The sequence below is a fragment of the Eretmochelys imbricata genome, chromosome 5 (genome assembly GCF_965152235.1).
Source record: "Eretmochelys imbricata isolate rEreImb1 chromosome 5, rEreImb1.hap1, whole genome shotgun sequence".
NCBI lineage: Eukaryota > Metazoa > Chordata > Testudines > Cheloniidae > Eretmochelys > Eretmochelys imbricata.
In genome coordinates, this window is record NC_135576.1 from 15,297,401 (window position 1) to 15,312,572 (window position 15,172).

Genomic DNA, 15,172 nt, shown 5'->3' on the forward strand with positions numbered 1-15,172 from the left:
CCTCAGTTCCCTCTTACCGCCCATGCTGGTTGCTGGAACTGCTGCTTGTCCTTGTGTTTTCCTGCAAGTACCTCTCTCAGTGGACTTTGTTGATTTATCTAAAGTTTTCGTTTCAGTTTTACTTACTTAGTAGTTAGTTAGACCCCGCTTACCAGAGTTAGCCCTTTCCCTCCACTGGGATATGCCTTGGTCGCCGGGGTTCAAGCCGTGCGTGTCGTGTCGTAAGCCGATGCCAGTTAGTGACCTACATTCCAGTTGCCTCAAGTGTCTGGGGGAGGCCCACATGCGGGAGCGTTGCAGGATTGGCAAGAGCTTCAGACCCAGAACAAAGGAGAACAGGGACACCAGGCGCGCACACCCCTACGTTGGAATGGACACAAGTAAGAGCTTGAAGAGCTAGATAATTCAGAACGATCTAGAAAATAGATATGGTTTTAATTCAAATAAATTCAGAACTGGATCCAGGGAAATTCAAAGAGAAAAAGCATAATTGCTGAGTGTATTTTCCAACAGCAGCCTCAGCCACCTACTTTGCTTCCCAGGAACGTGCACTGTGAATACTAACAGGAACAGCTCCCTCACCTGCTGCTCACTCTGCTGTTTCCTTTACTGCTTCAGGTGCCTGGAATAAACTCCTTAGGTCTTCATTCCAGCCTAGACAGTCTAGATACAAGCTTGCTTGACACTAGTGCAGATGTTCTCAGCCCCACAGCCACAAACAGGTGTCAAGGGGTCAGGATTGTCCTGCCTTCCCATAGCAATAAAGGGGAGAGGGTTAGGGCCCCAGTGTGGAAAAAGGGATGCAGCACGGAAAGGTGGAGAACTACTGCACCAGTGTACGTTGGGGACAGGGGAATAATGGATGGAGGTTCCCTGCTGAACAGAAGAAGGGGGAAATCTGCAACATGTGCCAGGTGGAGCTAAGATAAAGCAGGCGGCATCCTGACTCGCCAGGGGGCTCAACGTATCCCCAGATCAGAGCTCCTACCCCACACTACACAGCATTGATGCATGAATAGGAAATGTCAGGCTAGCCTTTCAACCTATCCCTGTTGTCTTGGGGCCCAACGGCCTATGGCTGCAGGTTTGGCAGCACCGTTTGAACTGGTCCTGCTGTTCACGTGGCAAATTAGGGAAGTCTTTAGGGTGAGGTTCCGCCGCAGACCTGTGGGTAGCCGGTTTTCCAGTGTAATCTGAACTTCTAATGTGCCGAAGGCACTTCACCCAAGGAACCACAATGTAGCCAAGGAGCCGGTCTATCAGGATTTTCTGGCACCTAGGCTCTTCCCCAGGCTACTAGCTGAGAGTGCTACAGCAGGCAAGGTCTGGACGTGTGCATGGAGAACAGGCTAGACGGCTTCCATGAGAATTTATTCCGGTCTTGCTCAGGGAACAGGTTTATCTCCCACTGTGCTGGGCTGGTTATTCTTTAAACAAACAATTGAGGCAAAGAGAAGCATTTTTCTAGACAGAACTTCAGTTGTATAAGAAGGAATGGTGTGTGTGTGTGTGTGTGAGTGAGAGTGAGACACAGATACTCTGTGTGTGTGTGTGACACAGATCCAACAAAAAGAAAAGGAGGACTTGTGGCACCTTAGAGACTAACAAATTTATTTGAGTATAAGCTTTCGTGAGCTACAGCACAAGAGCAGCAGGTTGTGGAATCCTCGTCATTGGAGGTTTTTAAGAACAGGTTAGACAAATAAATTAGAGCTAGAGATGGTCTAGGATTTACTTGGTCCTGCCTCAGTGCAGAGGGCTGGACTAAACTACCTCTCAAGGTTCTTTCCAGCCCTACATGTCTATGATTCTAAAAAACCAAAATAGCCACACAGTACATAGACAAAACCCCTGTTCTTCCTTAAAGTTGATGGGCAAGTCAATGTGTTAATAAAATGAAGGGTGATCTTGCGGTTAAGGACTTCGGAGATCTGGATTAAATTCCTGTCTGTGAAACAGACTTCTCTCTTTGACCTTGAACAAACCAATTACTTGCTCTGTGCCTCAATTTCCCCATCTATAAAATAGAGAAAATCCTTCCTTTCTCCCACACTTTGTCTGTTATCTACTTAAATGGTATCCATTGTGTGTATGACAATGGGGCCTCGATCCCTTTTGAGGCCTCTAAATGCTTGTATAACACATATAAATAAAAAATAAGCAGCAACCTGCACGCTTAGTAAATCTACTGAATTTGCAACCACCCCGCAGAGTAGCAGAGGACTACGGAAACTCATACCATTAAGCAGGGGCGACACAAATGCCAAATGGTTTCCTTCCCTGCCTTTCCTCAGTGTGGCTTCATTTCTCTCTCTCCAGTCTTCTTTAAGATTTGCTGCAGCAGGTTTGAAGTGTTCAGAGGTGGATGTTCGGGGATGTGGCTGGTCTCCTGTCCACCCTTGCTGAGGGGATGGAGCACAACGGATGTTTTTGCAATGGGGGGAAAAATATACAAATTAGTCTCCTGCTGCCAAGGTGTTTACAGAATGGAATGATGAACAGCTTCAAAGCAAAAAATGCAAGTTTTGTAAAAACAATGAATGGGCATGTTTAATACGGCGAGGTAGATCACCTAGCACGCTAAGTGGCCTATAATATTACAGTACTGAAGAATGTGTAAACAGCCCCTGGTATTGAGAGTTTCTTAAGTGTATAAATGTTCAAGTGCCACTTCCACAGTCAGCTCTGAGGTGACTGATTTTTAAAATTAAAGCCTCCATTTGCATGCAATGGAAAAGGCTGGGGAGTAGGAGATCGGAGCTTTCAGATGAATGCAAAAACAAGGTCCTGCCCCCTTGTGCTGGTTGAAGGTTCCATGGCCCTCTTGCCTGTTCTGATGTTCAGTCCAGGATGAAGTGACCCCCCAGGATGTACATAGCTTGGTAAAACACTTTGGGATGAAAAGCACTAACTGATAAGATCATTTGCTATTATTAGGTCCCTAGTTTGAATCCAACCCAGGTTGGTAGTGAATGAGCATCATCTAACTACTCTTTGGTGCCATGAGTTGGTGGTCTTGGTCCAGGTCAAAGCGGATCAGCATCCTCATCATAGATCTGTAGCAGCCTTGCTGGCAAGCAGCGTTAAATAAGACAAGAGATTACTGGGCATGGTAGGAGACTGAACTATCCTCTCATTGCTAGTGGAGATCTTTGTAGGGTGGAGCTGTAGCCAAGCAGTGGGGACCATGAGCATTTCATAGAGTCCTCAGAGGGGGTTTAGACAATCACACTTGAATATTCTACATGTAGTCAATCTTGTTCTGCTGTTGCTCAGTTTGAAGCTGCTCTCTGACTAAATAGAGCAGTGGTTTTCAAACTGTGGGTCGTGACCCAGATGTAAGGTACTGGGTTGTGGTGGCTCTGGTCAGCACCTCCGAATGGGCTGTTAAAAGTCCCGACACAAGTGCTGCCCAGCTAAGACAGGCTAGTTCCTACCTGTTCTGACACCGTGCTGCGCCCCAGAAGCGGCCAGCAGCAGGTCCAGCTCCGAGGCAGTGGGCCACGAGGCTCAGCGTACTGTCCCTGCCCCGAGTGCTGTCCTCATCCCCGGCCCCACCCCAAAGCCAGCACTCCCAGCCCAGAGCCCTGACCCCCTCCCACACCCCAACCTCCTGCTCCAGCCCTGAGCGCCCCCAAACCCAGAGCCACCTCCTTCACCCCAAAGCCCTCATCCCTGGTCCCCCCAGAGACTGCATCCCCAGCCCAACCCCCTGCCCCAGCCCTTAGTCCCCTGCCACATCCTGAACCCATTCCCGGGCCCACCCTGCAGCCCTCACCCCCGCACTCCAACCCTCTGTCCCAGCCCTGAGCCCCTCCCACACCCCAACTCCCTCATTCCCAGCTCCGTTGGGTCGCAAGCACCAACAGTTTTCTTCAACTGGGTCACCACAAAAAAAGTTTGAAACCCACTGAAATAGAGGACTCCCATTTTCCCCAGTGCTGTCAAATCTGGCACCTTTCAACAGCACAAATATTAACTTAAGAAAGATTGAAGTCTGCCATTGAGTTTGCCAAGCCGTTCAGTGAAAACTTCATGTACAGCTGAACATTTCACCAGCCTTGCCAAGTCTCATTCATTCCAGATTAATTTTAAGGCAGTTTTTAAAGTGATGATGAAGGATTAATGCAGTGTTTCAGCAGCATTTAAAATCTCTCTCTTTAAATCTTTCATTCAAATTGTCCCAGCTTGGCTATTCTGGAGTGTATTTGATTTGTGACTTGGAGCGATTCAGGGACAATAACATTTTCATTTATCTGAGAGCTTATAAGTGAACGTACAGTGCGTGGGTGGTTACAGTACCTTCCACTTTTAAGCATGATACTTGAAAGAATTCATTTGCAATGAAACCGTACCAACCCAAGACAGTGTCTGAAAAGTACCGGTCCAGCAATAGCATAACTATACGGGGAGAGGACACTGTGCAACCACAGCTTCACACCAGCCGTAGGAACTTCCAGACCTGTGGGCTGATCGCTCGTGGCATGCAGGAGAATGAGCACGAAAGGGACACGCAGCAGTGTGATGCTAAAGTCAAGGAGCTGAGGCAGGCGTACCAGAAGCCAAGGGAGGCCAACGGTCACTCTGACGCAGTGCTGAAGACATGCCACTTCTATAAGGAGCAGCATGCCATCCTTGACGGCAACCCCACCGTTCCCAGAGGCAAAGGGTGACCAGTCGCACAGTGAGATAGCTACCCATGATGCAACGCTCTCTCTGTCGATGCAAGAGCCACGACTGTGGACGTGCTCAGCCGACACAAGGCGTGTTGTGTGGACATGCTCCCCCGATGTTATTAATGCAACTTATGATAGTTGACAAAACTTAGCTCTTTAGTATAGATATGGCTTGAGATTCTGGTAAGAAGACAGCAAGGTGGGGGAGAGGTCATCTACTGAAACTGTGTGTCCAGGAGCAACAGGAAAGAATAAACACAATTTAATGCCTCATATTAAATGCAGGATTTAAATGATCTCTTATTTAGTAAAATTAACTCTAGTTCTCTGTATTGGAAACCACTGATAACGTTATAAAACTGCATGCATGTTAAGTCTAAAAAAAAAACCAAAACCCTCTGGGGCCAAGTGTTATGTGCAGTAAGTAATTACTATGCAAAACAAATACAACAGTCTGTGGTTTTTTTTTTTTTTTTTTATTACTACATAATAAATCTTTCACACAAAAATAATGAAAAGGATCCCTCAGCTGGTACTTTACAGATCTGAAGGAAAATAGAGTATTTGTGAACGCGTCAGACTGCAGACTCCAAGACATTTGTATACCTGTATAATGCTTGGAAACTTGAAAGAATTAATCATACTAGGATGGATTTCATCCTACTGCTTCAACTTTGGATTCTGGCTCCCGCTGTTACAAACCTGCTGGCTTCATATGCACTGCATTTTAATTAACTGCACGAGAAAAGTATTGCACTGGAACAAGCATGCTTCTTGTTTACATTAGTGCAATGTCATTAAGAGGACAAACTGAAATTATTACGTGACTCCTTCATCGATTCAGTAGTCTTGTTTGACCTACCTATATCAGATTGCTGCTTTATACACCCCTGTGCTTATATAAAGTTCTTTTAAAGAAAATCAGATTTTCTCAACGTTGACACACCAGCCAATAACCAGGAGGTCCTCGATGTCCCCAGCTACCCTGAAATCAATGGGGGTGGAGGATGCTCTTTACTTGCCAGGATCAGACTCTCAGTGCGGTTAAGTGACTTGAAGAACTGAACCAGCCAGTTAGTCTCAGAATCCACACTTCAAAGTGCACTGTTAGAATGACCATTCTAAAGGCCGTGCAGCTCTCCCGGCTCACAAACACTCTAGTCCTTTATTTAAAGGTAAAATTACAAATCACTACAGCAAACACAAAAGCCATTCATTCCCCTTTGACTTTTGTTCAGAGAGGTAAAAAACCAAACAACCCCAAAATGTAGCACAAACATACCCACATCTTCAGTCACAGTTCAATTGTTTCCCATATTTTACACTCAGAAGAGTCGCAGCTCCTGTCTTCATGTTGCCTCTTCCCAAAATGACCTCTACTCGAAAGCACTAGGAATGCTTATGCTGTGCACAGCTCTTTGTACTTAAGGTTTTAATTAAATAGGGAAAGGAGTTTTTTGAAAACCCAGCAGTTCCATTTGTCCAAAAGGACTTTGCTTCCAAACAAGCAGGTTAAAAAAAAAAAGAAAAAAAAAAAGGTACAATTCCAGCTTCTTCAGCAAAAGAAAATGAGCACAGGAAAGTCTGTTTAAAGCCACTCAGAGGATTGTGTGAGAAAGCGAATGCGCACTATCCTCTGAGTCTATAAACAGAACATGCGGGGTCAGGCAGTGAATTAAGGGATTTGCCATATATGTGTAAGCACGAACTCCCTTATCTTTATATTTTGGCATGCAGTACACTTGATTTAGTGACAGAGACTTCCACAAAGCAGCCCAAGGTGTAGCAGGAGTTTCTGTGAGCATGTGGAAGTGAACACTGTCAGGAGCTTGTCCCAGAGACAAACAGATCCTTGACATGTGGGTGGGGGAGGGGGGGAGAAGACATTCTGTTAAAATAATGTCAACCTATTTCTTTCAGTTTTCTACCTGCAGAGAGAGTATTTTAATTATTTTCACTAAGCTAGGTACACCAGGAAAGAATACTTTAAAACGTTCATTTTAAAGTGTTCCACATTCTGTTAAAACCACACCTCTGCTATGATCCCTTTAGCAGCAAAAAGGGGATTTTTAACATAAAGCTTCACTAGGGATTCCCATCAGACACTGCTGAAAGTGCACAAACTGTTTACGTGACATAGCTCTACTTTTACAAACTCGAACACTCTTCTCTGGAGATTTGTTTATGTGGTCAATTTCCAGGAAAATCTTTTGTACAGAAGTACCATAATGTGAGTCTGCGAGGGACTTTCCTTTGGAAGCTAGTGATTCAAGCGCCATAAAGAGTATTAACCATCAAAAGTGTTTTGATAGCTCTTCAAAAGAAAAGTCTCCCAGTTGAAAACCATCCCCCACACAGCACAGTATTCTCTCTGTCTAGAAACCTCATTTGATTAAAATGCAGCCTAGTTCACGCAGATGACATTAATATGGATATTTTAGAGACTGTAGACATTACAATGTCACCAAAATAAATGGCCATGAGAGGAGACGTGGTACTGGTGAGATGAACAGTCCATTGTAGAAAACGATAGTGTTCAAAAAGACTTTGACTCAAAGAATTCAAAGGTAATAAAAACATAAATGCCACTTCCAAATCAACTAACACCCCTGATTTTCCCATTCCCCCGTTTTAGTTGTAAAAGCTATCAGTTTTCTTGGTGGTGGTAACATCACACTGCATGTCTAAGGCCTCATTTTCATTGGAGAAGCTCTAGGTTTTACGAAATAGAAATAAAAGTTTGCAACCAAGCTTGTCAGTTTCTCTCCCACACCACAATCTGCTTCCAGTGTGTCTCCTGCAGTCTGGTACCAAAATGTCAAAGTCGCACTGTACAATAGTAGCAAGCTTTATTCTCACTAAGCTTCAGGTTTAGAGGACGCAAGCTGGGAGGGGTCACATATTCACACGCAGTTTCGAGTTTCTTTGCTTGTAATAAGACAGAGCAGAGCTGGCTCTGCTGTTTGGCTTCTTCTCCCTCAGCCAGAGTCCATAGTAAAAAGCTGGATGTCCTGTGGGTTCCAGTACAGGGCCACAGCAGAATTGTACACCAGGGACCAGACATAGGGGATGAAGAACTCTTCAGGCTGCTCCTCCTCCACATACTTAAACTTCAGTTCTGGGAATTTCTACAACAAGAAAAAAGTCTGTTGAGTGAGGGTTTGCATCAATTCGTAAACCTGTAGACTGCGTAAGAGCTCAAGTAAGTGGTGATAAAAAGAGCTGTAAGGGAACTGAACCGTCAGACCTGAAAGGAAAATACACTTAACAAGGAGGTTAAAAGACCAGCAGAGTTTTCTCTTTTAAATGTATGCTACATTGACACGTGCTATATTTAGCCCTTTGCTGTTGGTTACACACCTCGCTCTGGCTGCTTCAGTAGATCTCCAGGAGTCACACACGAGATGGGCCATTAACTAACGCTAAGCAGATGGAACCTTACAAATATAAAAAGTTGCGAAAAGGAAAACTGTAAGATATAGAAGCCCCAGGTCAACACTGCTGTCCATGCACATGCAGACCTGGCTATTTCAGTCAATATAAAAATGAATTATGCTATTATGGTCCATAGGTCCTTGAGAAGAGACTCATTTTGACAGGCCCTAGGAACCTGTATGATACTTTATGATTTGTTTTCAGGAATGTTATGATAAATTGACTTATTTCTCCAATTTTTAAAGATTGTTCTATACACAGATGTCTCCAGTATAGAAGCTAGTGCTCTCCTTCCAGGAAGTGTGGTCTGAGGAAAGAAGTGTGGTTAGATTAGGGCAGCTGGGTGCCTGGACTCCTGTATATTATTCCTAGCTTTCCCAATAACTCACTTTGTGGCTTTGGGCAAGTCATTAATTTCCCGTGCCTCAGTTTCCCCATCTTTAAAGAGAGAATAGTACTAATCCATCTCACAGGGCTGCTGTGAGGCCTAATTAAAATTGCTTGTAAAGCCATTTGAGCCCTTCAGATGAAATGCATTAAATATGTATTCCATTCTATTTAAGTCTGAGAGCCTTATTACCCTGTTATCCTCACACACAGATAACTCCTTCTCCCCCAAATTACTGGCCAAACTGTATCATTTCCACAATTAGAGAAACAAGGTAGGTGAGGTAATATCTCTTATTGGACTAACTTCAGCTGGTGAGAGAGAAAGCTTTTGAGCCACACACAGCTCTTCTTCAGGTCTGGGAAAGGTACTCAGAGTCACAGTAACTGCAAGGTGGAACAGATTGTTTAGCATAAGTAGTTAGGACACATTCTAAGGGACCATTCAAGGTAGAGTGGCCCGTTACCATCTTGCATTTAGCTGTGATGCTGAGAGTACCTTTCCTAAACTTTAAGAAGAGCTGGGTGTGGCTGGAAAGCTTGTCTCTCTCACCAACAGAAGTTGATCCAATAAAAGATATTACCTCACCCACCTTGTCTCTCTCATATTCTGGGACTGACATAGCTACAACTACACTGCACACAATCATTTCCACAATGTCTGGTGCTCTGTTGTACCATCTGCGAGTAAAACACTTTCCAGAATTAACATAGCATGGATGTGCCATGCAGCCCGTCCCCAGTTAGCCTGTGTCCACAGTCTCCAGTCTCTTTTCTCTCTTCCCTCCTCTAGTGTAATGTACAGGACAGAAAGTCAGCCCACCAGAAAGCCAGCATAGACAGTTCCTAACAAGGCACCTATTAGTTGACTATCAATAAGCACTTTTTTTTTTTTGGGAAGAGATGGACCTATTTTTATATTGTGCAATTCATTCATTTTATCTACTTCTAAATGTTGCCTGTGTCAACAGCCTGGCAGGGATACAGAGAAAAGCCACATTACAGTAATCATTGGGGTAAGATAAAACATGGCTCATTTCATTGTTTATAAGGATGTGGCTAAGGCTAAGAATAAACTGCCATGGTGCAACATGATTAGAACAAGGATGACAATGGCTTAGAAGTCTCTGCCTATTAATAATGAAGGGATACCTTATCACCTTTCTCTAGCTCAGACTGTCAGTGCTTCCCCGTGTTGGCCCAAAAGACTCTTCCCATCGGAATTTCTCTCTACAGAATGGAGTTTTCTTGGCCCCTTGGCTTTCAGGTTTATTTACATTTATTCATCTTGTTTGTTTGTGCTCTAGGGAGCAACAAAAACATGGAAATTATTATTTCAGATATTTCCCTGTGTTGTCATCACTGTGAATGTAATATAGTAGTTCGATGCAAGCAGTACCTTCCTATACTGTGAATCCTACAAGCCACAAACTAGTCTGGCCTTAGCCTGAAGCGTGTTGTATTAGGAACATTTTGTAGATGGACAGAAAAGCGAACAGCCATGCTCTTGGGCTTGTATAAGGTGTCGGGTTTAGTACATTCAAAGCAATGCCAAGCACACCTTGCTGTGCGCTGCTCTTTGTCAGTATGTGCTGACTCCCTCTTCTAGACTGGCACACGATGGCTCTGCTCACAGTGGGATCAGGATGGAGAGAGCTACAATCCTAAACGCAGTTCTAACTCGTTTGGTTCTGATCCTAGTATAGATACGCCCTAAGACAGAGGTATCTTCGGTACTTATACGGCCCCCATTACTGAGTATCTGAGAGCCCCACAGTCTTTGGTATATTTTTCTCCCCAATACCCGTTAGTTGGACAGGATTATTATCCCTATTTTACAGATGGGGAATCGAGCCACAGAGAGACTAAGGCCTGGTCACATTACATGGTTAGGTCAACGCAAGGCAGCTTACGTCAACCTAGCTGTGGATGTTTCTACACTTAAATTTCAAGCACACTGATGTAAGTGCCCTGCTACACCGACTTAATAACACCATGTCCCCGAGTGTGTAGAGTCAGGGTTGATGTTATTAGGTCAATGTAGCAACAGAGTGGACACTGCTGTTATATATGTTGACTATCACTGGCCGGCAAGAGGTGTCCTATAACGTCCCACACGGACCGCTCTGGTATTTTTGTGAACTCCGCTGCCCAGGGGTCAGGTACACAGGAAGCTGCCCCTCCCCTTTAAAACTCCATGCATTTTTGGAATTCCTTTTCCTGGTTGCCCAGTTTGACAAGCACACCTAGCAGCTCTCTCCACTGTTGAGTGCAACTGCCCAGCTGACCCTGCTGGCTATGTGCTCCAGACTCGCTGCTGCCTGGAGTAGACAGGACGTATTGGATCTCCTGGGCCTGTGGGGAGAAGACACAGCTCTGATTCAGCCATAGAAACATGGACATCTATGAGCAGATTGCTTGGGGGATGTAGGAGAAGGGCTACAACAGGCAGGGCCGTCCTTAGGCATATGCAGCTGCGTAGGGCACCATGAAATTTGGGGCACCAAATCTGCTTATCTACTTCTAAACGTTGCCTCTGTCAACAGTCTGGCAGGGATGCAGATAAAAGCCACATTACAGTAATCATTGGGGTAAGATAAAACATGGCTCATTTCATTATTTATAAGAATGTGGCTAAGGCTAAGAATAAACTGCCATGGTGCAACATGATTAGAACAAGGATGACAATAGCTTAGAAGCCTCTGCCCATTAATAATGAAGGGATACCTTATCACCTCTCTCTAGCTCAGACTGTCAGTGCTTCCTCGTGTTGGCCCAAAAGACTCTTCCCATCGGAATTTCTCTCTACAGAATGGAGTTTTCTTGGCCCCTTGGCTTTCAGGTTTATTTACATTTATTCATCTTATTTGTTTGTGCTCTAGGGAGCAACAAAAACATGGAAATTATTATTTCAGATATTTCCCTGTGTTGTCATCACTGTGAATGTAATATAGTAGTTTGATGCAAGCAGTACCTTCCTATACTGTGAATCCAACAAGCCACAAACTAGTCTGGCCTTAGCTTGAAGCATACGTGGCAGCACCAGCCCTGGTGACCAGCCCTATCCCTCGGCCACTCCCCCACACGGGCTGCACCCACTGCAAGAGGCAGGGCCATCCCTAGTGGGGTGTGGGGCCCCGGACAACTCCCTCTGCCCCACCTCTTACCCTTCCTCCCTGCTCCGCCCCGGCCCGCCCCCATTCCACCTCTTCTCCCAGCGACCCCACACTCATCGGCAGCGGCGGGAAGCGGAGCAACCTGGCCCAGCCTGCTCCACTCTACCAGCTCCCAGCCACGTCGCTCCGCTTCTCGCTGTTTCTTCCTATGTCCCACAGCAATCTAGCCTCCAAGGAATTGTCATGTTCCCTGCAGCTCCTCTTGCAGCTCTGCAAACGCTGCGGAATCAGGCACCGAGTGCTTGTGACGCCCATGACAATAGTGCAGACCTGTGCGGGCTCTATGCTTCTGTCATAGATGGCAGACAGTGAGAAGGGACATGCGATTTCGCAGGGATTTTGAAAAGAGGTGTGCAATACTACAGGACTCAGATGAAATTATGGGATGGAGAACACTGCCTTATGTAAAGTTGAACGCTTGCTCCCAGTCACCCCTGAACGACTTGTTTCACTCCCTTGAGGCATTGCAAAAACTTCCCAAAACACTCTGAGCTGGACGGTGGAGAGTTGCACAGTGGGATACTTACCCACGGTGCACTGCACTCTGTGTTGATACAAGTGCTCCTGGTGGATGCACACTGCCAACACAAGGAGCACACACACAAGCGATATAATAACTGCGATAGTTATATGCCGACATCACACAGGTCAACATAATTTTGTAGTGTAGACATGGCCTATGTGACTTGCTCACTCAGGAAGTCTGTGGCAGAGCAGCTTCCTCTTCAAAGCCCTCTCACAGCCTCAAACCAATCTTATTCCCTCCACCTCTTCTCCCCAACAATCTCCTCCCTTCTCTTAAATCTCCCCAATCTCATCTCCTCCTCCCAGTCTGTTCCCCTTCCCAAATCTTTTCATCTCTCATCCTCTTCTCTCCCGTCTCCCTCCTATTTCCTCCACTCATTATTACTCTCAATGCCATCACTATGCCCCAGAAATCTCTCCTGCTTACCACATCCTTCCAGTCTGTGCTTACCCAACATTTGCTCCTTCCTTCTGCCAAGCATTCCAGACTTCTCCTTCCCAGTGTTTCCTCTCTCACTTCACTCTCTCCCTCCTTAATTCCAAATGCCCTGTTTTTCATCCATCATCCCCAACCCACACTCTCCTTGCTTAGAACTCTGCTGTGCATATTTTCATGTCTTCCCATAGATAACACTCCCTGAGCTGTCCTGGTGAACTTCACAGTAACCAGGCATCTGCCTCACATCCCCTCTTCATCCTCCCTTGATGCTCCCCTAGGTTTCCCTTCAACTACTGGCATCCCCCATTCCTCCTCATTCCTACAGTCTTCCAGGCACTTCTCTTTTCCTTTCTACCCTCAGGATTCCCTGGGAATCCCTTCACACTCCATTGGTATCCCCAATTTTCATGCCATCCTCAGTTCCCTGAAGTGTCACTCCTTCCCCACCCACTCCCAAAACCTACTGGACTCCTGCATGACCTACAACCCCCTTAAAAATCTCTTGCCCATTAGCACCCCACACTTTTCACTAAATCCCGTGTTGCGTTCCTTCTTGGAATCCAAAATCTCAAGTCTTTCTCATCTACCTTACCCCTGGCATCCTGGTATCTCGACGATACTTCTGGTATGTTGACCTCTCATCCTAAGAATTACCTTCCTCCAAATTTCCATCCTGCTGATCCTCTGCATTCCCCCTAATTATTTCCTGATTTTGTGGTCAGTGTAGACAAGGCCAAACCATGTTCAGTTTTGCACCAGCTAGCTCAATGCTTAAAACTCATATTTAAAGCATGATTAAATTTCCTAGTGTAGACAAGTCCTTAAATAGCTGCCACCTGCCATGCCAGAGGTGGTTGTGCTTCAGGGTTGAGAATGTATGTTATTAAAGTGGTTTTGGATCCTTTGAAATGAAAGGATAAAAACATAAATTATAATAAATGCTGCTACTGAGGTAAACAAAACTATATATATTACATATATATTCCTCCCCCACAAGTCATGGCTTAAGAACTATCAACAGCAATGCCTGAGATGTTCAGCTCTCCCTATACCACTTACTCTCAGTTGAAAGGAAAGTGTAGAATATTCCTGATGGTGTTAAATTTTTCTGCCAATAGCTGTTTTTTGTTGATTTTCTCATCAAGACTTTCTTCAGACTGATCAGTGCTGTCATTAACTGTGACTACGGTAGCAATTAAATAATCAATTTAAGGATTAGAAATTATAACCCATTGCAATCAAATTTGTCTCATTGTCATGCTGAACTTTTTTTCCTGAAAATTTTTCAGGTTTGGCTTGAAAATTTAGATGTCAATAATGAGATTTTAGATATCTATGTCTTATGTCAGCGTCTCTATGGTTTGTAGTTACGGCATGCAATTTCCGTTATGTCTTCACAAAATGAGTACAAGTAATGACAGATATGACCAGACTTTGATTAAATACCTAAGCAGTAGACACTGGATGGCTCACTGGGCTGATGATGAGATATGGAGCTTTTCACTTCTAGCTGACTAATTCAAATCCCGCCTCCGTAAGGGAAGTATAATTATCAATGGCCGTTTAGTGGACTGTGTCAAACTAATTGGTGGCCTAATGTGAAAAGGTATCCACGTCATGCATAAAAGGCTATCGGAACTGACACCCTTTCTGGCAATTTCAACAAAGAGGCCAAGAAGTGAATGTGTGTGGAGAGTGAGCCATCTTGTTCCTAATGGTGGCCCCTCCACAGGGCTGGCCTTACCACGAGGCGAACTGAGGCAGTTGCCTCAGGTGCCAGACTGTGGGGGGCGCCACTAGGAGCCAGTGTGTAGAAAATGGTGTCTGCTGCTTGTGCATCTGTATTCTCTCTGCTCTAGATGCACAGAGATGGTGGAGTGCTGTGCTGGAGGAAGGAGGGCACAAGAGACATAACAGGCGGGCAGGAGAAAAGGTGAGAGGGAATAACAGAAAGCAGCAGGAGCTGCAGGGAGAGAGAGGAGGAGGAGCCTCTTATGTACCTCTCTAGCACCCCCAGGAGCCTGGACTGATTAACACCAGCTTCTCAGGGAGCTTCCTGTTTCCTGCTGCTTCTGTGAACCCACCTGAGAAGAACAGGCAGTCAGCTGAAGTGGTAGGAGCCAGTTAGGCCCTTAAGACGCTGGTATCTTCCTTCACTCAGGCCCTGCTACCAGCCTGCTTATTTGTCCCCTTCAATTGAGTGTTGAAAGCCACTATAGCTGGCACAGAGCAGTAGTCATGAGTGAAAGAAGAAAACGCCCCTCTGGGGCAGCATTCAGAAAAAGAAAGAAAGCAAAGGAAGATTTTCTATCTAAACAGGAAGGAGCTCTCCTGAGATACATAGACACAAATGTTCACGGTGAGCCTTCTGGCCCCAGGGAGGATGTGAGTGGTGAGGAGATGCCTGATCTTCCAGTTAATCAGAGTGTAGGTGACCTGGCAGCTACATCCATATCTCCATCTCAAATGGATGTAACCATGCACATTCCTGAAGAAAAGTGTAGATCAGAGAAAAGTGTGGTGGAGGCGCAAGA

At 45.3% G+C, this 15,172-nt stretch overlaps 1 protein-coding gene across 3 annotated transcripts in view; it reads right to left on the bottom strand.

Moving 5' to 3' along the window:
• Positions 1 to 5,131: 5,131 nt before the first annotated feature.
• Positions 5,132 to 15,172, bottom strand: part of DYM (dymeclin) — a 382,693-nt gene continuing 372,652 nt past the window's right edge. For all 3 annotated transcript variants that reach the window (XM_077816663.1, XM_077816662.1, XM_077816664.1), the window contains one exon: positions 5,132 to 7,804. In XM_077816663.1, the coding sequence (XP_077672789.1) occupies positions 7,655 to 7,804 (150 nt within the window). In that variant the 3' untranslated portion in view covers positions 5,132 to 7,654. The remainder of the gene's footprint in view (positions 7,805 to 15,172) is intronic.